Here is a 25,223-nt window from a genome sequence, read left to right on the forward strand (position 1 = left end):
TTTCTAGACTAGACTAGGTTGGCTCCCAAGCATTATACTGATTGCACTCGCAAGTCCATTCTTGTAACACTCATTTTATTCACAAATATTTTGTTTACTATTTGCTTTCTTAGAGTAACATGGAAGCTCTGTGAAGTAGGGGTAATATTCATAATGTTCACAAGTTCTTAACACAGAGCCAGCACAAAATAGATGTGCAAAAAGTGCATCATTATAGGATGCATGTATGTGTGGATATAAGAAGAAAAGAGGGGAAAGGAGAGAAAAATGCTCTGAATTTTCTTAATATTTACAGAAAATCTGCAAGGATTGTACTCATAGTTTATCAATCCCATAAAATATCATCTGAATCCCAGTAACTGTGGAGCTGAGGAGGAATTCAATAAAATGTTTATATAGCCTTATGAGGCACAATATAAATATGTAAATAATTCCAAAAAACACACTAAATATTGCATATCATTGTATTGTATTATAACATATTGTATTATATTATATTGTATTGCATTATTTTTCAAATTAGTCATGCAAAGTAAATTCCAATGTTTTGCTATATTTTTTCTTTTGATTTCCCTGCCTCTTTTTACATTTTAATTTTCCTCATTACCTTTCAAGAAAAAAACACACAATTTTAAGATAAAATCTTAATGCCTATTTAGACATAGCACAAGTTAATAAGGTGTAGAAAACGCCTTTTAAGCAGTAAAAGCACAATGCAAATACAAGGGATTAACTTGAAAATGTCCTAGTTGTTCTTTAAATCTCTTGAAACTGGTAAAGTTTCTGTTGCAGCAGGAAAAGTAGGTTCTCTGAGGTTTGGTAATGTCAGATTTTTATCTAAGTTATGGGATATATTTAATGTCCAATTCCTAGAGGGCTGAGGATATGGTAAGAATTCCTAAAATTTCCTTCATTATTTTTTTCTATTTTATTGCTGATTTAATCAGGAATATCTTTTTAAACCCCTTGTTTTGTCACACTCTTTTAATCTTCTGGACTACTGGATAAGTGGAACAATAGCTAAATAATTAGTAGTGTTCAATTATAAAATGAAAGATTCAGAATCCCTAAGAAAGTTCAATTTCTTAAGAATTTCTTCAGTCTCAAAAGACTGCTGTGTAAGATTAGAGAAATTCAAATGCTGGCAAAGAACTTAAGTCAATAGACCCCCCTATACTCATATTCTTTTATGCTATGGTAATTGTATTTAAAGTCGTTAAATTTAAAAATTTAAATTAGTCATGTCTTTTGGCTCTTCATAGCATAGTGATTTTTATACTAATGTTAATTTATTGTTTATTGTTCAGTCCTAGTCACTGGCTGGCCTGATTTCACCAATGTTCTTTATTTTTAAAATGATATGTGCATATTTACAAATGGAATTGATCTTATACAGGCATTTGTTCTGTAGAATGCAGTGTTCTTGAAAAGCAAATGTCATTCATTTGACCTTAAAATTTGATAAGCATATATAAAATCACTGTCCTTTTATTGATATTTACTTTTACAGGTAAAATGAACTTATTAAAATGTTACAATAAAGTTTGCATGCTTCTGCTCCAAGAGATGGCAAATTATATCATGTGCCGCATGTTATTTAGTATTTATTACTCTCATAAAGACAACATGGATACAGGTTAATAGATTTGTTTTCTAAGCTTGAAAAACATTTTTGGGGACATTTCAATATAATTTCTGGCTATTTTTGAGAGAGATTTGTATCTAAGATATTTTGTTTCACCACTTTATAAAAGAGGGTGCTAAAGCACTATATCTTTTGGGGGAGAAATTTTTGACATGGTCTCTTAAATAATAACATTAAAGAAGGAGCTAGAAGTGGAGAGAGACAGGGAGGGAGGGAGATTGATGCCATTTCCTTAGTTCTTAAAGTGCCAAGTCATTTACCCTTTTTAACTAATAGTTAAGCTCTTGAATATGTATGTTAATATTCTAATGCTCATTTAATGTGATAATCACTAGAAATCAATAGCCCAGCAAATAGGAGTAAACCTTCAAAAAATTAAACTAGTGAAAATCATTTTATAGCCACAGATATCTTTTTTTTGTTGTTTATTTATTTATTTTTGGCTGTGTTGGGTCCTCGTTTATGTGCGAGGGCTTTCTCTAGCTGCGGCAAGCGGGGGCCACTCTTCATCACAGTGCACGGGCCTCTCACTATCGCGGCCCCTCCCGCTGCGGAGCACAAGCTCCAGACGCGCAGGCTCAGCAATTGTGGCTCACGGGCCCAACCGCTCCGCAGCATGTGGGATCTTCCCAGACCAGGGCCCGAACCCGCGTCCCCTGTATCGGCAGGCAGACTCTCAACCACTGCGCCACCAGGGAAGCCCCAGCCACAGATATCTTCTTGACAAATAAAAAATGGGAAATGCGTGTTGTTCTCTACTGATTACCTGAATTGTTTCCCTTTGCCTCCTATTTTGGGATCTCACTTCACAGTAGTTGAGGTAAGTTCTGTTGCTTCCTCCTGATTCTTTAACAACAGAGTTCCTTTAATAGAGCTTGAATATGTGGTCACACTCTATGGTTGCCAACTCTATTTTTTACGTGTATATTAAATGTATTATTATTAAATGATAATTATGTAACCTATTAGACACAAACATAGGACACTTTACATTATTTGTCTTGTGCACTTGTTCAGGAAAATTAAGACACATAAAAAAGGCTGAAGAGAACAAACATTCATGGAGATTTTCCCTCTAACGATAGAAAAGTAAGAACAAAACCTTCGAATGTATGTATTTGGTTTTAAACAAATCATTCACTTCCTTGTAAGAGCAAAGTTGGTAAAAAATTTTTTTTTAATTTGTAAATGATACCTGCAATAGTCAGTACACCCATTTATAATTGTCTACTTCTTTGTCTGGCTTCTGTATGAGATTCTAAACTCCTCAAAAGCAGAGACTCGCTTCTTCATAATATTACTCTCAGCAAGCATGTGGCTGGCAGATTACATTTCCTTTACTTAGAATAGAAATACATTTTTCAATATATCCAACAAATTATTTGGCCCGTGTTTTCCATGTACTTTTAATCTTTTTTTCATTTCGTATGAAGTCTTGTACATAATGCATGAGATAAAAGATTTAAAGATGAGTAAGAAGCAGAAGCAGCAACTAAGATTGAAAAACAGGAAAACTGAGAGGTGTCTTAATTTTTCCCTAAATCTTAAATCTTAATGAATAAAGCTGTGATTCTGTGAAGTTTGTTGGTATTACGTAGATTACAACAGTAAAATCACGTCATGGTATGATACAGTGTGTGTATTACTAAAGATCTAGAACTAAATACCTTTGTTGTTATCCATTCCTCCCACTGCATACAGAGTTCCAACTGTAGATTTTCTAGGTTTAGTTCTTGGACTTTGCATTAAAGTTCTTCTTTCTGGCAATAGATGGTATTTCATTGCTTCCAGAATCAGCTTTTGACATTCCAGATCATTCTTAAATAATGTATGGTTTTCTAGGTCAGCCAATATCTGTGAATAATGCACAATCACTGTTAATAATGATTTTTATAGAGATGAGCATAAAGCATCAAATGAAAAGTAGATTAGTACCTATGATATTACCCCTATACTGAGAGGGATGCAAAATATAATAAGAATTAATTACACTGACAAATAAATATGAGTAAAATGAATGGCTTCCAGGAGAAACAGAATGGATATTATTTTTGATTCCATATTATTTATTATCATTGTGCCACACAGAGTATAAAGGTACTTGTAAAGATCACTTTTTCAATTCCTTTTCCTTTTTAAGAAAACTGTTCACAAGTCAAGTATAGTTGCCTATTTGGCCATAAACATGTCTGGTGAAGTAAATTAAAAAATAAACTTCAACAAATTAATTCCTAACAAGCCTACCATAAACATTCACATATTTACTTTAAGATGTTCCAAGTATAGTTTAAATCCCTTTCAAACTAAAAAAAAACTCAATAAAAATAAAAATTTATGCTCGTAACATCTTTTTAATTATGTGAGCAGTTGAAAAGCTGTACATCAGGCAAAGTAATAGCTTCCAGTAGTGAAACTAAAAAAAATTTTACCAAAACTCCAGCTGAGGAAAGAATAGAGTGAGACCAGAGTTTTAAGTTCTATTACATCTCTCTTTTACTACAGAAGGTTATCACCTCTACAGATTATTTTCTGTACATTTCTTTGAACATAACCAGAGTATCTTTAATTTTCCTCTTTCTCTGTCCGTCTTTAGATATTCTTTTTCCTTGACTCTTTCAGTATCACATTCTCTTTTTTGTTCATGAATCCTGTTTTACTTCAAGTGAGTTAAATCTGTCATATGGATTTACAAAATTAATAAGTAGAAAATTTAACATTGACTCACTGACCTTTTCTTTTACATTGATAAGACACTGTACCACATTGGTACACACATTTATTGAGTGAATAAATTAATAAATGATATATATAATTAATTGATTTTAACACTACAATTTGAATCTTAATTATATAAAGTTATTTAACCATTGTAATGCATAAATTACTGGTGGAGGTGGCAGAAAGAATTTAAAAACACATAAGATACTCATATATATAAGAGGTGGGAAAGATAACAGAATGGCTCTGAGGCTGAATAAGGAGTGTAATGTATTAGAATTATCAGATGCTTTGGAATATAGAAGGGAAGATGTTTAATTAAGGTCTTGCTTATGCTTCTCTTCTTATATATTAAAACTTTAGTTGCCTTCCTACCCATTTCTTTCTTTTTTAAGGGACTACTATTTTACCTGTAAGATATTAATGAATAGAAACCTTAATGAAATAGAGTTGGGGGCTCAGAGGGGGAGCTCTCATACTCTGAGACAATAGTAGAGCCCAACAAAAAGAAGACAGACTCCTCTTCTTTCCTGGCAAGGACTCAAACCATGAGAAGCCAGGAACAAACTCATTTGTTTGCTTAAGGGAACTATTATAGTTTTTAAAATTCAATAAGATGATATATACATTGATGATAAAGCTGAAGCTAAAAACATTGATTTTATCATCTGTTTGAATAGCTAAATATTTATATATTTCTAAACACTCATACAACGTATATAAGGACTATTTCAAAATTTTTATGGATAATATACAATTATAAAGAAAATGTAAGGAATCCTGTAAAAATAAAGTATCAGAGGAGAGTCAACTCTGAGTGCCTAGGTTTAAAATACTTTCAAGTAATAATTTCTAAAAGGAAATGAATTTCTCACTGTTGATAGATGTATGCATAAAAATATATTACATATTATTTATTTTAAAGTACGTTCTAGAACTTGAAAAAGAATATATACATATATATTTATAACTGAATCACTTTGCTGTATACCTGAAACTAACACAACATTGCTAATCAGTTATACTCCAATTTAAAATAAAAATTTAAAAAAGATGCAAATTCAAAAAAAGAAAATAAAAAAGAACTCCTTAGAGCTAGAACTTAGATCTCAGACTCCCTAGACCTCACTGCATGTGTGGCTGTCCACTTGGTCTTGAGTAAGGCTTGTCTTAAGTTTCAAAATCTCCATTTATGGGCAAACACCTCCTCTCCGGGTCTCTTCAATGTCCACCTGGGCCTCACATGTCTGCACGTATTATAAATGGTTAAGAAACAGAGAAGAAGCCAACAGATCACAAACTTTTACGTAGAGGGATCAGCAGAAGGATCAGCCATTAGAAAGACAGTGAAGTTGGTTTTGAATGAGTTTAAAGCATCTCTGCTTCATTCTCTCTCCAACTATCCAAAACACACTTCCTGGGGCTCATGAGTAAGGTGGGCTGGCACTCCTCCCCTGGGCCCCCTTCATCCCATCACGAGGCTGCCAAGTTTGCTCTGGCAGGAATCACACCCACCGACTTCTCCCTGTTTAGTATCTCAGTTCCTCCATCCCCAAATGTCAACTGTCTAATCTGATGAACAATTTCTAAATGTGAGAACGCCTTACTCAGGAAACACATGGTTTATTTAACTCGAGCCTTCTGAAGACAGTGCCCCTGTTTTTCTTGCTTCTCCCAATAAGAATCAGCTCATAGCAAGCCAAAAAAAAAAAAAAAAAAAAAAAAGATCTGGAAGATATACAATATAAAATTAAAACTTGTACTTTATTTCTGTAAAATGGCGAAGATATTCTGTACTTAAATGATATTTTCCATTTTATTAACAAATCATTTTGTAAAATTTCTTAACTTTAGTGTACCCAATCATTTGACAAAGTTCTTTATTTTGAAAAAAATTGAATTCTTCATAATCTCTGTACTTATTACTGTGTGTTTTCAAACTATTACTTGTAACTATTTCTCACTTATGAGTACTATATGACTTGTGTCTGTATTTCATCTCCCCGACACTTTTTAGGATTATTCCATCCCAAATTCAAGCACAAGTTCAGAATAATAAGATGGTTAAGCTGTCCTTTAAACTTGAACTATCTTTAGATTTTCTGCAATGATCCAAGATTAACACAAATTTTGCTCCTCCCTATACAATGGAAGTTAGTTTTGTTTTTTACATTCTTAAATTTTTGAAGAAACTTAAACTACTGTAACAGTTCCTCTGCTTGTCCCACTTAGAAAAAATATCAATATGTTTCAATAATTATATACTACTTTGAAACATACTCATGTTTATGTACAAGAATTTGTACAGTAATTATCTATAAATCAGATTTTATTCTTAGGATATTATATACCAATACCCTTTCCAGTCAAAGATAATCATAGTACAACTTAGTTTACAAGGAAAAAGCCCTTGGAAGTTTGTCAATATCTTCACTGTTAGTTATGTTCTTACACTTGGGATAAAAATTGACTATGTCCCTATGAGTTAATTGTGCATTAAACCTCAAGAAAAGATCTCATCATGTGCAAAATAATGTTTCAGAATATTTTGTCATGTAGAAAATGTGTCAGAAATAAGAATATCCTTAGACTTAATATGAAGGACAGCATAGGGTGTATTAACGATTAACACTGTGTAAAATTCTAGGAAGCTGATCCATCCGAGGATCCATGTCAGCTAGGCAGTCACTTTGCAAATATGATCTATCTCCCTATAACATTGGTAGTTTATCTTTGTGAGTAAATAATGACCATCAAGTTGTAGGGTAAACCTATAGCTGCAGAAGAGAACTGGGTCAATAAACATATATGCAAATCTTGTGTATGATATTCAGAAATGACTAACATAAAAAACTAAAATAATTTATCCCTTAATAGCTAGAATACTCAATAGTAACTTTGTTAGTCCCAGTTGCCAGAAATGTTATAAATTTTTAATTAGAATAAAGATGTTCTTTGAAATTGTTTATATTAAACATTATTACTTTATTTTTGTACATTCTTCTTAAAATTTACTGGCTTTATCACTAACTTCACTTTAATTAGGAAAAAATAAAAGAAATACAATTATTTAAACAATATATCTTTCAAATGACCATACATTTGTTATTAAAATACAAATAATTTGATTGTTAATGGTTTGAGGAGTTGAACCACATATTAGCAACATAAAAATATTTCATGTGGAGGACCTTCAAGATGGCAGAGGAGTAAGATGTGGAGACCAAATTCCTCACCACACATATATTAAAAATGCATCTATACGTGGAACAACTCCTACAGAACACCTACTAAACGCTGGCAGAAGACCTCAGACTTCCCAAAAGGCGAGAAACTCCTCATGTACTTGGGTAGGGCAAAAGAAAAAAGAAAAAACAAAGACAAAAGAATAGGGACAGGACCTGCACCTCTGGGAGGGAGCTGTGAAGGAGGAAACGTTTCCACACACCAGAAAGCCCCTTCACTGGTGGAAATGGGGGGGAGGGCGGGGGGCCGGTGCTTCAGACCGACGGAGGAGAGTGCAGCAACAGGGATGCAGAGGACAAAGTGGAGAGATTCCCACACAGAGGATCAGTGCCAACCAGAACTCACCATCCTGAGAGGTTTATCTGCTCACCCACCAGAGTGGGTGGGGGCTGGGAGCTGAGGCTCAGGATTTGGAGGTCAGATCCGAGGGAGAGGACTAGAGTTGGCTGCGTGAACACAGCCTGAAGGGGGCTAGTGGACCACAGCTAGCCGGGAGGGAGTCTGGGAAAAAGTCTGGAACTGCCTAAGAGGCAAGAGACCATTGTTTCAGGGTGCATGAGGAGAGGAGATTCAGAGCACAACCTAAACGAGCTCCAGAGATGGGCACAAGCCGCGGCTATCAGCATGGACACCAGAGACGGGCATGAAGCGCTAAGGCTGCTGTTGCAGCCACCAAGAAGCCTGTGTACAAGTACAGGTCACCATCCGTACCTCCGCACCCAGGAGCCTGTGCAGCCCGCCGCTGCCAGGGTCCTGTGATGCATGGACAACATCCCTAGGAGGACACATGGTACACCTCAGGCTGGTGCAACATCACGCCAGCCTCTGCTGCACAGGCTCACTCTGCATTCCATACTGCTCCCACACCCCAGCCTGAGTGAGCCAGAGCCCCCTAATCAGCTGCTCCTTTAACCCCACTCCTGTCTGGGCAAAGAACAGAAGCCAGAGGGCAACCCACATGCAGAAGTGAGCCAAATCCAAAGCTGAACTCCAGGAGCTGTGCGAACAAAGAAGAGAAAGGGAACTTTCTCCCAGCAGCCTCAGGAGCAGTGGATTAAATCTCCACAATCAACTTGATGTACCCTGAATCTGTGGAACACCTGAATAGACAATGAATCATCCTAAAATTGAGGTGGTGGACTTTGGGATTTTCTTTGGGTAGACTTGGGATTTTCTTTTGACATCTAATTTGTTTCTGGTTTTATGTTTATCTTAGTTTAGTATTTAGAGCTTATTGTCGTTGGTAGATTTGTATATTGATTTGGTTGCTCTCCTCTTTATATATATATATATATATACATATATATATTTCCTTTTTCTCTTTTTGTGAGTGTGTATGTGTATGCTTCTTTGTTTCAATTTGTCTGTATAGGTTTGCTTTTATCATTTGTCCTAAGGTTCTGTCTGCCCATTTTTTTTTTTTTTTTCAGTAGTTTTTAGAACTTGTTATCACTGGTGGATTGGTTTATTGGTTTGGTTGCTCTGTTCTTTTTTTTAAAATCTTTTCTTACCACTTTTTTATTTTTTATTTTAATCATTAATTTTTTATTTTTTATTTTAATAACATTTATTTTATTATATATTTATTTATTTTGTTCTTTCTTTCTTTTTTTTTTTTTCCTCCCTTTTCTTCTGAGCCATGTGGCTGACAGAGCCTTGGTGCTCCGGCTGGGTGTCAGGTCTGAGCCCCTGAGTTGGGAGAGCCGAGTTCAGGACATTTGTCTACCAGAGACGTACCGGCCCCATGTAATATCAGTTGGCAAGAGCTCTCCCAGAGATCTCCGTCTCAACGCTAAGACCCAACTCCACTCAACGACCAGCAGGATCCAGTGCTGGACACCCCATGCCAAACAAATAGCAAGACAGGAACACAAACCCACCCATTAGCAGAGAGGCTGCCTAAAATCATAATAAGGTCACAGACACCCCAAAATACCCAGCAGAGGCAGTCCTAGCCACCAGAAAGACAAAATCTAGCCTCACCCTCCAGAATACAGGCACCAGTCCGCTATACCAGGAAGCTACACAACCCACTGAACCAAATTTACCCGCTGGGTGCAGACACCAAAAACAATGGGAACTAGGAACCTGCAGCCTGTGAAAATGAGACCGCAAACCCAGTAAGTTAAGCAAAATGAGAAGACAGAAAAATACACAGCAGATGAAGGAGCAAGGTAAAAATCCACCAGACCAAACAAATGAAGAGGAAATAGGCAGTCTAAATGAAAAAGAATTCAGAGTAACGATAGTAAAGATGATCCAAAATCCTGGAAATAGAATGGACAAATACAATTTTAACAAGGACCTACAAGAACTGAAGAGTAAAGAAATAATTATGAACAACACAATAAATGAAATTAAAAATTCTCTAGAAAGAATCAATAGCAGAATAACGGAGGCAGAAGAACGGATAAGAGACCTGGAAGATAAAATAGTGGAAATAACTACTGCAGAGCAGAATAAAGAAAAAATAATGAAAAGAAATGAAGACAGTTTCAGAGGCCTCTGGGACAACATAAAATGCACAAACATTAGTATTATAGGGATCACAGAAGAAGAAGAGAAAGAGGAAGGGACTGAAAAAATATTTGAAGAGATTAGAGTTGAGAACTTCCCTAATATGGGAAAGGAAATAGTTATTCAAGTCCTGGAAGTGCAGAGAGTCCTATACAGGATAAATCCAAGGAGAAACATGCCAAGACACATATTAATCAAACTATCAAAAATTAGATACAAAGAAAAAATATTAAAATCAGCAAGGGAAAAACAACAAATAACATACAAAGAAATCCCCATAAGGTTAACAGCTGATCTTTCAACAGAAACTTTGTAAGCCAGAAGAGAGTGGCAGGACATACTTAAAGTGATGAAAGGGCAAAATCTAAAACCAAGATTACTCTACACAGCAAGGATCTCATTCAGATTCAACGGAGAAATTATAACCTTTACAGACAAACAAAAGCTAAGAGAATTCAGCACCACCAAACAAGAATTTCAGCAAATGTTAAAGGAACTTCTCTAGGCAGGAAAAACATGAAAAGAAAAAGACCTACAATAATAAACCCAAAACAATTAAGAAAATGGTAATAGGAACATATATATCAATAATTACCTTAAATGTAAATGGATTAAATGCTCCAACCAAAAGACATAGACTGTCTGAATGGATACAATACCCGTATATATGCTATCTACAAGAGACCCACTTCAGACCTAACAACACATACAGACTGAAAGTGAGGGTGTGGAAAAAGATGTTCCATGCAAATGGAAATCAAAAGAAAGCTGAAGTAGCAATACTCATAAAAGACAAAATAGACTTTAAAATAAAGTTTATTACAAGAGACAAAGAAGGTCACTACATAATGATCAAGGGGTCAATCCAAGAAGAAGATATAACAATTGTAAATATTTATGCACCCAACATAGGAGCACCTCAATACGTAAGGCAAATGTTAATAGCCATTAAAGGGGAAATTGACAATAACACAATTATAGTAGAGGACTTTAACACCCCACTTTCATCAATGGACAGATCATCCAAAATGAAAATAAATAAGGAAACACAAGCTTTAAATGATACATTAAGCAAGATGGACTTAATTGATATTTATAGGACATTCCATCCAAAAACAACAGAATATACATTCTTCTCTAGTGCTCATGGAACATTATCCAGGAAACATCATATCTTGGGCCACAAATTAAGCCTTGGTTAATTTAGGAAAATTGAAATTGTATCAAGTATCTTTTCTGACCACAACATTATGAGACAAGATACCAGTAACAGGGAAAAATCTGTAAAAAATACAAACACATGGAGGCTAAACAATATACTATTAAATAGCCAAGAGATCAGTGAAGAAATCAAAGAGGAAATCAAAGAATACCTAGAAACAAATGACAATGAAAACACGATGACCCAAAACCTATGGGATGCAGCAAAAACAATTCTAAGAGGGAAGTTTATAGCAATACAATCCTACATCAAGAAATAAGAATAATCTCAAATAAACACCCTAACCTTATACCTAAAGCAGTTAGAGAAAGAAGAACAAAAAAACCCCAAAGTTAGCAGATGGAAAGAAATCATAAAGATCAGATCAGAAATAAATGAAAAATAAATGAAGGAAACAATAGCAAAGATCAATAAAACTAAAAGCTGGTTCTTTGAGAAGATAAACAAAATTGATAAACCATTAGTCACACTCATCAAGAAAAAAAGGGTGAAGACTCAAATCAATAGAATAAGAAATGAAGAAGGAGAAGTAAAAACTGACATTGCAGAAATACAAAGGATCATGACAGATTACTACAAGTAACTATATGCCAATAAAACGGACAACCTGGAAGAAATGGACAAATTCTTAGAAAAGCACAACCTTCCAAGATTGAACCAGGAAGAAATAGAAAATATAAATAGACCAATCATAACTAATGAAATTGAGACTGTGATTAAAACTCCTCCGACAAACAAAACCGCAGGACCATATGGCTTCACAGAAGAATTCTATCATTTAGAGAAGAGGCAACACCTATCCTTCTCAAACTCTTCCAAAATATAGCAGAGGAAGGGACACTCCCATATTCATTCTACAAGGCCACCATCACCGTGATACCAACACCAGATAAAGATGTCACAATAAAAGAAAGCTACCGGCCAATATCACAGATGAGCATAGATGGAAATATCCTCAACAAAATACTAGCAAACAGAATCCAACAGCACATTAAAAGGATCATACACCATGACCAAGGGGGTTTATCCCAAGAATGCAAGGATTCTTCAATATACTCAAATCAATCAATGTGATACACCATATTAACAAATTGAAGGGTAAAAACCACATGATAATCTCAATAGATGCAGAAAAAGCTTTCAACAAAATTCAGCACACATTTATGAAAAAAACCCTCCAGAAAGTAGGCATAGAGGGAACTAACCTCAACATAATAAAGGCTATATATGACAAACGCACAGCCAACATCATTCTCAGTGGTGAAAAACTGAAACCATTTCCACTAAGATCAGGAACAAGAGAAGGTTGCCCACTCTCACCACTATTATTCAGCATAGGTTTGGATGTTTTAGCCACAACAATCAGAGGAGAAAAAGAAATAAAAGGAATCCAAGTCAGAAAAGAAGAAGTAAAGCTGTCACTGTTTGCAGATGACATGATACTATACATAGAGAATCCTAAAGATGCTACCAGAAAACTACTAGAGCTAATCAATGAATTTGGTAGAGTAGCAGGATACAAAATTAATGCACACAAATCTCTCACATTCCTATACACTAATGATGAAAAATCTGAAAGATAAATTAAGGAACCACTCCCATTTACCATTGCAACAAAAAGAATAATATACCTAGGAATAAACCTATTAAAGGAAACAAAAGACGTGTATGCAGAAAACTATAAAACACTGATGAAAGTAATTAAAGATGATACAAACAGAGAGAGAGATATACCATGTTCTTGGATTGAAAGAATCAGCATTTTGAAAATGACTATACTACCCAAAACTATCTACAGATTCAATTTAATCCCTGTCAAACTACCAGTGACATTTTTCACGGAACCAGAACAAAATATTTCACAATTTTTATGGAAACACAAAAGACCCTGAATAGCCAAAGCAGTCTTGAGAAAGAAAAACGGAGCTGGAGGAATCAGGCTCCCTGACTTCAGATTATACTACAAAACTACAGCAATCAAGACAGTATGGTACTGGCACAAAAACAGAAATATAGATCAATGGAACAGGATAGAAAGCACAGAGGTTAACCCATACACGTATAGTCACCTTATCTTTCATTAAGGAGGCAAGAATATACAGTGGATAAAAGACAGCCTCTTCAATAAGTGGTGCTGGGAAAACCATACAGCTACATGTAAAAGAATGAAATTAGAACACCCCACTCCCTAACGCCATACACAAAAATAAACTCAAAATGGATTAAAGACCTAAATGTAAGATCAGACTCTGTAAAACTCTTAGAGGAAAACATAGGCAGAACACTCTATGACATACATCACAACAAGATCCTTTTTGACCCACCTCCTAGAGAAATGGAAATAAAAACAAAAATGAAAAATGGGACCTAATGACACTTAAAAGCTTTTGCACAGCAAAGGAAACCATAAACGAGGTGAAAAGACAACCCTCAGCATGGGAGAAAATATTTGCAAATGAAGCAACTGACAAACGATTAATCTCCAAAATACGCAAGCAGCTCATGCAGCTCAATATCAAAAAAACAAACAACCCAATCCAAAAATGGGCAGAAGACCTAAATAGACATTTTTCCCAAGAAGATTCACAGATTGCCAACAAACACATGAAAGTATGCTCAACATAACTAATCATTAGAGAAATGCAAATCAAAACTACAGTGGGGTACCACCTCACACCAGAGAATGGCCATCATCAAAAATCTACAAACAATACATGCTGGAGAGGGTGTGGAGAAAAGGGAACCCTCTTGCACCTTTGTTGGGAATGTAAATTTATACAGCCACTATGGAGAACAATATGGAGGTTCCCTAAAAAACTAAAAATAGAACTACCATATGACCCAGCTATCCCACTACTGGGCATATACCCTGAGAAAACCATAATTCAAAGGGTCATGTACCACAATGTTCATGCTAGCTCTATTTACAATAGCCAGGACAAGGAAACAACCTAAATGTCCATTGACAGATGAATGGATTAAGAAGATGTGTCACATATATACAATAGAATATTACACTACCATAAAAAGAAACGAAATTGAGATATTTGTAGTGAGGTGGATGGTCCTGGAGTCTGCCATACAGAGTGAAGTAAGTCAGAAGGAGAAAAACAAATACTGTATGCTGACAGATATATATGGAATCTAGAAAATAAGTGGTTCTGAAGAACCTATGGGCAGAACAGGAATAAAGATGCAGATGTAGAGAATGGACTTGAGGACACGGGGAGGGGGAAAGTTAAGCTGCGATGAAGTGAGAGAGCGGCATGAACATATATACACTATCAAAAGTAAAATAGATAGGTAGTGGGAAGCAGCCACATAGCACAGGGAAATCAACTCGGAGCTTTGTGACCACCTAGAGGGGTGAGATAGGGAGGGTGGGAGGGAGACACAAGAGGGAGGGAATATAAGTATACGTATAGTTGATTCACTTTGTTATACAGCAGAAACTAACACACCATTGTAAAGCAATTATACTCCAATAAAGATGTTAAAAAATATATTTAATGTGTTTTAATCCTGTGTGCTTACACCTAGACACTACTCAAACTGCATTTTCAAGAATATTTATATGAATTTATTTCAAATGCTTGCTATAAATTGGAAATTATGATTCTGAAAATATTGCTTCATTAAAATAAAATGTACTATTCAAGTATCTAGATTTTGCATTGGTTTTCCAATCTCCAAATAAGAAAACATTGAAAAAATTGTCTCCTTTCTCTATAATTTACCTTAATGTGTCAAAGACAATACCCTCTTGGCTAGAATCTCTCATGATTCTCTGCAGCAACTTGCATGTATAAATACTACCTTAAATTGTAACATTGTAACATTTCTCTTATCATAAGTAAACAAAATCAAATGCACAAATTTGTGCTGCACAACCTACTCTTATTACATAGAGGACATACAACTCTAATTTTGCAGTAAGAGTCAGAAAATATCTACATTATATATAATGTTAGTGGCTGAAAAGAAAAAAAAAACTATATTCTAAGGTATTCCTTAAGTAAGAGTAATATTGCCTGAATGAAGACATAATCTGAAAGGCACGGTAACTAACAGAATCTGTACAAAGCATTGCAAACACATCTTTCTGTACCTTTTATCTGGTTAAAGAGTCCATTGGAAAATGGAATGCAATATTGAATAAACAGTTAAAGAAAGACAAGTGTAAACTTATTATGGACCAAAGAATGTATTGAGTCTTCTAAGACTATATATCCTTGGGCAATCAAAGTTATGAAAACATTATCACATTCATAAGAGAGTGACAAAATTTCATATACCTCATATTATTTCATAATATTTGAGACTGTTGTTTTGCTATTGGCTGTTGTGCTAAAATAATCGACTCACAGAATTTGAATCTATAAAACAAAATTGTTTCCTATTAGAAGTGACAGTCCTTAGAAAAGAAGTGACAGTTTCATACATAGTCTTTCAAGTTTTCTGCTTGAAAAAATAAATGAGATGAATATTATCATATACTGTAAACACCAGGAAAAGTGATTTTCTACTTCAATGTCTTATAAATAGGGGATACAAATAAAATATTTTCAAGTGTTTTTATTAAGCAGTTTCTAAGACATTCTACAGGGAAACAATGACTTAGTAGTCACACTGAGGGTGACATTGTAACTTGAGCCTATTTAACAGTCAGTGGAGGTACTGGTCAAAGGAGAGAGTTCAGTTATGACAGAACTTTGTGGCAACACAATAAATAAACTCATAGGTAGGGCTGTCACACTTCTCAAGGGAAAACGTAAGTTGTCTCATGCCTAGGGAGGTTTTCTATATATTTCCACCTTTTCTGATAGATTTTCAAAGACTATAGAGAGGGAATTGGACAATTATGCTCAAAAGTTTGCCATGTAAGTTAGTTGGTTCACCGATATTTTGTAGTCCTCCATCAGTTATTATTTCAGTATCTGCTTGCAACTGGAATGGCCTAAGCTTATGCAACAGAAAGTAGCTCAACCGTGGCCAGAATATCTGTCTGCAGCCTGAAAAAAAGTCATCTATATGAGTAGATAGACCTGCATCTTACACCTAAAATCCCATTAACATCAGTTGAAAAGAATTTTGACAAAGAATAGAATCATGAAATTTTAAGAGACTGAAATATCTTCTTGTTCTTTTTGCTGGCATACTGACAATTCTGGCTAAAGTGTGTGAGGATATTATTTTTATTTTTAAATAAGTGAGAAAAGTAGACATAAGAGAGCTTTTTATGTTCTCTTTCAGCCCTATCATGTCAAAAGGGAAACACAAATTACTGACATGCTAAAGCTTACATCTGATACATCTGAATGATACAGCAGAAAGATTCCTTCTCAAGTTATTTGGAAGAAACCATCTACGAAGTGAGGGGCAGGTTCATTAATTTTATTCTGAATACAGAAATATTTGATTGCCTTGAGAAGAAAAATAATTGGCTAAGCTGACAGTACAAATAGAGAAGAATAATGACATAATCAAACAAGTAGAGCCCATAATATTAACTCAAATGACAGTTCTTATTACACAATAAGTGAAATGGGTTTCATGCATTTATAATTTATGATTAACTTATATTTATTTAATATGGGTTTGGAGTTCTGTAGGTGGTTTGAAAGCTCAGAATTTCTAATACTGAAATAAGTGATCCTGTGCCCTGCATGAACATCACCTCCAACCTGACAAATTTCATTGCATCCTAAGTAGGCTCTGGACCTTGCAGGCATGCATGCATGCATTCATTCATTTAGCAAATATTTAGTTAGCACCTATTTTGTACCGGGTGCTATAATAGATCCTGGATACCTTCAATCTCTCTTACCACTAATCTATTCTGCTCAAACCCACCCTCCTCCTCACCTCTTAGAACACCTTCGTTAATTTACTTTGTCTAGACTATATTCAAAACCATGCATTATTTCCTTATTGTTTGCACGACATTATTCGACAGCCTCAGACTAGCACGCCATAAATTCTGTAACTTCATTTTAGCTATTCAGTCACTTTCCCCAGTACCTTAGTTCACATTATTCTGTATTTCATAATTTAGCTCTTCTGATCTCTTTCCTCTCCTCTGAACCGATTATGCCTTTAAAGAAAGTGATATACATAAGTCTTTCCCTCTGGGGCTTCAATTAAAATATGACCCAATCTTCAGAGTCCAGTTTAAGTCCTATTATCAATACTTCCAGGAGGACTTACCTATTGCTCAGGCCACAGTTGGCATAATTTGTTTTTATTGGTCATATCAGACTTTAATCAATTGCTATCTGTATAGTCACTTAAGAGATTCATAGTCATGCTAAGTCATAAACTTATAGGAAATCAGGGAACATGTCTGGCACTTCTCGAATACAACTAAGAGGGTCTCCTAGGAATTGTTTAATAACTATTTAAGTTATTGATCATTTACTATGATTAGAATATCTATTAATTTATTTTAAATAATATATTCAGTATTGAAATTTGAAAATATACAATGTATAGGCAGAAATACATTCAATATCACATCCCAACTTACATAAATTAATCATCTTCACAAATACTTATGGTGTTTCAAAATTATCTTTGCTTAACAGCCAACCAAATATCTGTATTTCTAAATTATTTATGTCAGACCCAGCTGATGGTTTGCTTATTTTCAGTCATGGTCAATAGCAAAATTCCATTACACAAATAATTTGGGATCTTGGGCATTATGGTAAGGTGATTTTGACTCTTAACTAAGAAGAATTAAACTTGAATGTTCCACTGACATTTCAAATTCACATATTTAAATCTGAACTTTCCCATTATCACTCTCCCTTCTGTATTGGCTTAAGCCTTCTACTTTTTATTGGTGGTTTAGGGTATTTCTTTACCTGTACTTCTATTTTAAGATATTTCTGTTTAAGCTGATTCAAAATATTTTGGAAAATATGGTATCAATAAATAATTATTCCTCAAATTTGTCTTCCTTCCTGAGATATCTGATCCATTGAAAATTCTATTTAACAAAGTTTCTTATCTTCTCAGTCAACTCTACATCCAAAGCATCAACAAATATTATTGATTATTATAATATTGCCTAAGACCCTTCTATTCCACTATTCCCTTTCCTTTCCAAAAGCCACTTCTCTTGTTGACAGTCTTATTAACTCTTTTCTGAGTTTTTGAGAAAGATTCATAATTTGAATTCTTATATGTGGTACAAGCAATCACATACAGAATTCATACTACTCCCACATACTGCCCTAAAACATATACATTCAAAATTTACTGCCTTTCTATCTTGTTTTAATGCCTTGCATTACAATTGAAAGTATTTCCTAATGTAACTTTAAGCACCTAGTTCAGGCTCATTTCTCTTCGTACCTCCAGACCAATTTTCTACTTTGACAAGGCTATTCTATTTACTATCCCCCGTGTGAACAATTTCTTTATTGCATCTTTAATGTGATTTTAAATCTTCGTACTATCTGACTCTTAGATGAGAATAGTGGCTTTACCCTGTGTAAAAAGGTTATGTCTTTTCGTATATAAATCAATATCCTTAGGACTTAAACTTGATCTCTAATTTCTTTAATTCATGATTTAGTACTGTATTGTTTACACTTTGTAGTCACCAGTAGAAACAATATACTGCTTTTATCTTGCTTGTATGGTTTCATATGTATCTCATTCTTAAATATTAACTGTATTTATTTGAATTTTAAAGGTGAAATTAGTAGGAATATATCTTTATAAAATTCTGTTATTTGCGATCTTATTTTGCAAGCGGATAATTGAAAATGAATGTGTTCAAATGTGTGCAGATTCATCATGGGAAGCCATTGTTTGCATTTATGCTTCTTTTAGATTTTCCACAAAAACATTTCTGACTGAGAAACACAGATCACAGTAATTGGTAAGCCATCTTTGCCATCTCAGTGAGGAATCAGGCTCATATTGAGAAGAATGGAAATTGTACATTTGTGCTTTTTGAGGACACCATGACACCTATGAAAGAGATTTGCATAATCTGTAGCACTGGATTAACTGAAGGCATTCTTAACCTTTGAGCTGTATGTAGTATAACTTTCAACATGTTAAATATGTGTTGGGCTATATCTGTGTTATAGCCTTCATGACGGAGAGATGTATAAGCCCCAGCATTTATTTTTGGAGATATTATATCTGAGAACATTATCAAAGTGTTTAATAAATATTTTGATACACCAATAATATTTATCTTTTCTTAGAATAAAATCATAAATAGATATTTGTATTTGTCTTGATGCTTCCTTTTTCTAAACTCCCCCTTCCTTTCTAAAGATGTCTAGCATGATCCTATGTGCCTAGTCTCTATTATAAACATTCCTTGGTGTGGACAATCTCCCAAGTAATAATTTACATGAAATTTGTGGATCACCTTTTCTTGCAAAACTCATGTATCTGCTAGCTACCAGGACTAAAAAGATCAATACCAGGACTAAAAATATCAACCTCCTAAAGAAAAAATAATCTTTAAATATTTAATTGTTACTAGTTGGATAGTTTTACTAATATAACATTAATTACATTTCAATATTAGCTATTATTTTCTGAATTTGGTGAACTGTATTATAGCCAAATGGGGTTCTCAAATCATAATATGAATTCAAACCATTCTGTGATAAGTAAAATGCTACTTGAAAGAATAAAATTAATTGTGATATCCAGTGTTATCCGGTATTTCTGTAAGCGTTCTTATAAGAAATTTCTCTGAGTTAAGAGGTAACACAACACTCCCAGACTAACCAGGAATAAGAAGTGCAATGCACTAAGTATAAGGGCCATTCTCAAGTACACCTTCCTTGAGAGAGGTATATCTGCAACTGGCCAGACACTATACCCAGAAGAGGTAAATACCTTAAGCAACTGAAGAGACTGCATTCATTTATTATTTGGAAAACTGGCTTTCCCAATTTCAATAATAATGTGAACCTGGTATTAAATTTTTGTTTAGCCCTATCTCAATTACCTTTAAATAAAAACCTTCTCTTTTCTCTCACACTAATTATAAGATACCAGTCAGTATTTTACTTTCCTCATTTCACTAAGAGAAGATGGAGAGAGAATTTTAATCACCGCATATTTGCAGATTTCCAAGTTTCTTTAGACTTACTCTGATCAAAGCCCAACATACGTCCTTTGATCATGATCAGTGAAATAAGTTCCTGTGAAAACATCAAGGTGGATGCATCTTGCAAGTCAGTCAATAAGGGATTAAAATAATTCTCCCAAGTAAAGCTAATTCCACTGGGCATACACTCTGTCTGTAGAGTTTCTAAAGTTTGGGTATGAAATGAGTTGTTCAAATATCCTGACTGAACAAACTTCAGGGACAAGGGAAAATAGAAGCTTATTAATCTTAGTACTAAAGGCATTAAAATAATTGAAGTGTGTCAAACCCAATACCAGACATTTTAGGGTATGTAGAAAGTAATACATCAATTCCTAACTTAAATAATTTATAACAGAATTTGTATTAGAATGGAGTAACATATATTATAATTTATAATAGAATGTATAATAGAATGGAGCATATGGTCATTACAGTATTTTCTATTACTTACAGTTAAGCAGAAGTGTATTAAGCTGTGTTTAGAAGACTGATAGATTTTTATCCAACAGTCCAGTTTCCAGTTGGTTGACTTTTTCAAAACAGGAATCATTAAACTATTTATTCTTCTGTTCTTTACAGATAACCCTCTTGGACTTGCATAACAGTGGCAAGTCATTGCAAGAAGTTACATTAATCAATTTAATGTATAGATACATACTGGAAGAGAGTTGTTTAAAGTGATATTCACCAGATTCAGAGAAATTCCACTTCTGGGCATTTGTCCAAAGGAAGTGAAAGCCACTAACTCAAATGAATATATATGTATATATATTTAATTCAGCCTTACAAAAGAAGAAAACCCTGACGTTTGTGACAACATGGACAGACCTTGAGAGCATTATGTTAACAGAAATAAATTGGACAGAGAAAAAAGAGAAATACTGTATGATCTCACTTATATGTGGGATATAAAAAAACCCAAAAAACAAACAAAAAATGAACATGTAGATCGATATAACACGTCGGTGGTTGCCAGAGGCAAGCGGGGGAGGTGGGAGAAATGGATGAAGGTGGTCAAAAGCTACAAACTTCCAGTTATGAAATAAGTAAGTCCTGGGGATGTAATGTACAGCATGGTGACTGTAGTTAATCCTGTATTGTATGTTTGAAAGTTGAGAATCTATCAGGACCCAGACAACAGTGTGGGGAAGAGAAGCATCTCCATCATTGTAAACACATTTGAGTGTCCTCCTTCAAAAGGCACCATCTAAGGGAGGAGGAAGATTGGGGTGAGACCCCTGAGAGGGAAGAGACAACCCTAATAAGGACTTTGGACTCTGAATTTACTGAGTAGTCACCTGAAAGTCATAGCTGTGAACCATATAATTTTTTTCTAACTTTCTATTTTTTCTAACTATTAAGTATAAATTATTCTGCCATCAGGAGGAATAGAAGCTTAAAAACAAGAAGACATCAGTTATAAAAATTAAATAACTTCTTGCTTTGTAGGAATATGAGTTAAAATGATTACTTCTGACATCCAGGAGAATACAATTAATTAACTGATGCAATAAACACTCATCATGTTCATACTGTTTTAGAGGCACTGTCTTAGGAACATAATCATAAATAGAATTCTTTTCTGAACTGCAAGGCGTCATAAATTACAAAGAAAAAGAGATGTAGCTGTAAGAATATAACTAAAACTCTTCTACTATTAGTAAAGTGTTATTAATAGATACATAAACAAAGTGCTCTAGGAAACAGGAAGATGTGATTAACCAGTTATGTTATGTAGTAAAGAAATATTTACAATAGTAATTCTTCCTTAAACTGAATTGATAAAGATAGATACCTCATTGCCAAGCGTGAAAGAGTAAAGGATATTTTAATAAGAAAGCTCATAGACCAGAGGCATGAAAGGAAATAAAGTAGAATTCAAAGTAATAATATTTTTTCAAAGTACATTTTGTTTAGTGAGATGCTATTCTTAATAAAAACACACACCCCCTTCCCTGTCTCTCTTCTCTCTTACCTTTCTCTCTCTATTTCTATTTCACTCATCTATGCATTCATCCATCCATTCACACTTCAATCCTTATATTTGAAGTCATATAACCAAATAACCCTAATATCCTTATTGAATCTTCTTTTCTCCCATTCAACATGTCAAATCCACTGGACAATACAAATATATATATATATATATATATATATATATATATATATATATATATATATATCCAGAATATATTTACCATCCCAGGACAAGCTCCCACCATCATCACTTTGAGTATTGTAATACCTCCTAACTAGTAAATCTGCTTCCAGTCTTTCTTCTTAGGGCTGGTTATTTCTCATTTGCTTCCCCATTATTCATTTTGCACTATTCTGTCCTGTTCAGTTCCTTATGAGACTGAACCTTCTGAAACTGTATCTCTTGGCTCCCTTCTGACTTGCTTTTGACGGGGTCCAGCCGATGGGATTTACAAGCAGGAAGTCAGAAGGTGGAAAAGAAGATAAGAATCTGTCTTTCCTACTCCCTGCGTGATGTGGCTGTCTCTTTATGTAGTGTAGTGGTGTCTCTTTATGATGAAAGCTTAAGTAGGGCAGCCTCTCTGCCATAGCCCCAGGCTCTCTAGACTCTGTAATAAGGTTTCCTCCATCATCTCCGTAATTCAGAGCCTCTGAATCTTCAGCATCCCTTGTTCATTTCTTCAACACTGGCCACATCTTTGTAAGTAGTGCCTTCATTCATATCTTTTCATATGAACCATTTATTGTCAATGAATTTTATCTCCTGCTGGAATCTTAGCTATTGCTCTACCATATAGTTTATTTTTCACACATTAGCTAGAAAAATCCTTTTAATATATAATTACTCTCTACTTTTGAATACATTTGAATATTTCCATAATAAAAAAAAAAAAGACACCCGTATGGTATGCATCTTCTTCACTCAAAATCCTGCAGCGACTTTCTATATTAATTGGAATAAAAATAAAAATACCTATGATTGTCTAAAAGCCCTATGTTACCTACTTTTTGGCCACTTCTGACCTCATCTTCTGCACCCCTGCTACCTTGTCCAAAGAACTCTAGTTACCCTGGCCTCTTTGTTGTTCCTCATATATGTCACATACATACTCACTGCAGTTTTTGCATTTGATGTTCTCTCCTCTTGGAACATGCTTTGCCTGATATCCATTTGGTTTTTCCTTCATTTCCTTTATGTCTCTGCTGAAAGTCACTTCTTTACAGAGGAATTTCCTCACCAACCTGCCCAAATAGGCAACCCCAATCACTCTCTTACCTTGTCTGATTTACTTTAATTCATAACATTTTTACCATCTGAATTATGATGAATGCATATATTTGATATCTGTTGCCACCCCTCCACCCTGTCTTCCCCTTCATGTTAAAATGTAAGCTACATTAGAGTAAGGGTCAGTCTGTTTGATTCAGTGCTAAATCCATAGGACATATTCCTTCCACATAGATGGTCCTTAGAAAGCCTTTGTAAAATGAGTGAATGAATGAATGAATGAAGAGATTTCTAGAATAACTTCCACCAAATGATTGATTCTGGTATTTTATTAATGGTAACATTTTGGATTTATTGTTTTCCCTGTTGTATGTGTATGATTGATTTGCATTTTAACCAACATATCTATAAAATGAATGCAGATTTCAAGCTGAAAGTATTTATGTAAAAATATTTACATAAAGCTTAACATATAAGCTTGTGTAAAGACTTTACAATAAGAATAGGTATTTGAAAAATCAGGGATGAAGACATTGATTATGAATTTTTACACCTGGACATGATATTTACAGTCATTGGAAGAGAGAAAAAGACTGAAAGAATATGGATAGAGGAAAACAGTGAGCCACAGTCTCAACCTTAGTGAACACCTACAAGTATAAGAAGGGCAATGAAGAATGAAAACCAAGGGAGACCAAGACTTAGAGAGAAACATATAGCATAACATATACTTCTCAAAGAAAAAGAAGAAATGTGTAAAAGAGGGGAGGTCTATGATACCAAATGTAGCAGACAGATTAAGGAAAGAAATAATTTGAGCAATTCAATTTAGATACTAAAAAATTCCCATGTCCTTTCGTGAAAACTGATAATCTATATTGTGTGGTTTTAAAGAACGCTTGATGAATAGATAAATGGGGAAAAGTGGCATAGTCTTATATGAGAAATTTGGAAATATCTTATGAAACTTATGTCCTTTTCTGACAAATACAATTTTTTTGATATTAATAAATAATTATAAAATTATATTTTATGCCAATACATAATATAAAAGCTCTCTATTTACCTGTCTATCTATTGCTAATCTGTCTTTTGATCTAACTACCTTTCAAGTTGTTATGTTGTTGGATTACTATATAAAAGGAATAATGTTTGGGAAAGAAGATGCTCAATATAAAATGATGTCTTTATATTTATTTTCCTCGGAAATTAAAAAAATAATAATACAAACAACAATTAGATGTACAACAGAGATTCCTTAGCCAAATTTAACCAAATAAAAGAAAAAGATAAATCCTTAACTTTGAGCAAGTAAAGGCCAATAAACCATCAACATATTAATAGAATGTGTTTTGTGCCAGAAAATCTAGTTTCGACTTCAGAAAAGCTCATGCTAAATGACTCTCAGCACACTGGAAATGTATAAAAGCTAAGACTAATATTGGGAATATAGCAGAAATAACCACAGAGAAACTCAATTTAATCTGAGGGCTTAAACAGTACTTACTTAGTGTGCTACCATCCCTGATTCATCCACTCA

At 34.3% G+C, this 25,223-nt stretch overlaps 1 protein-coding gene across 2 annotated transcripts in view; it reads right to left on the reverse strand.

Annotated features, from left to right (window-relative positions):
* The window catches only part of KLHL1 (kelch like family member 1), a 418,372-nt gene that overhangs the window by 113,451 nt on the left and 279,698 nt on the right, over positions 1-25,223 (reverse strand). For both annotated transcript variants that reach the window (XM_059902586.1, XM_059902585.1), the window contains one exon: positions 3,313-3,499. In XM_059902586.1, the coding sequence (XP_059758569.1) occupies positions 3,313-3,499 (187 nt within the window). The remainder of the gene's footprint in view (positions 1-3,312; positions 3,500-25,223) is intronic.

This window comes from Balaenoptera ricei, chromosome 18 (genome assembly GCF_028023285.1).
Source record: "Balaenoptera ricei isolate mBalRic1 chromosome 18, mBalRic1.hap2, whole genome shotgun sequence".
In the NCBI taxonomy this organism is placed as follows: Eukaryota; Metazoa; Chordata; class Mammalia; order Artiodactyla; family Balaenopteridae; genus Balaenoptera; species Balaenoptera ricei.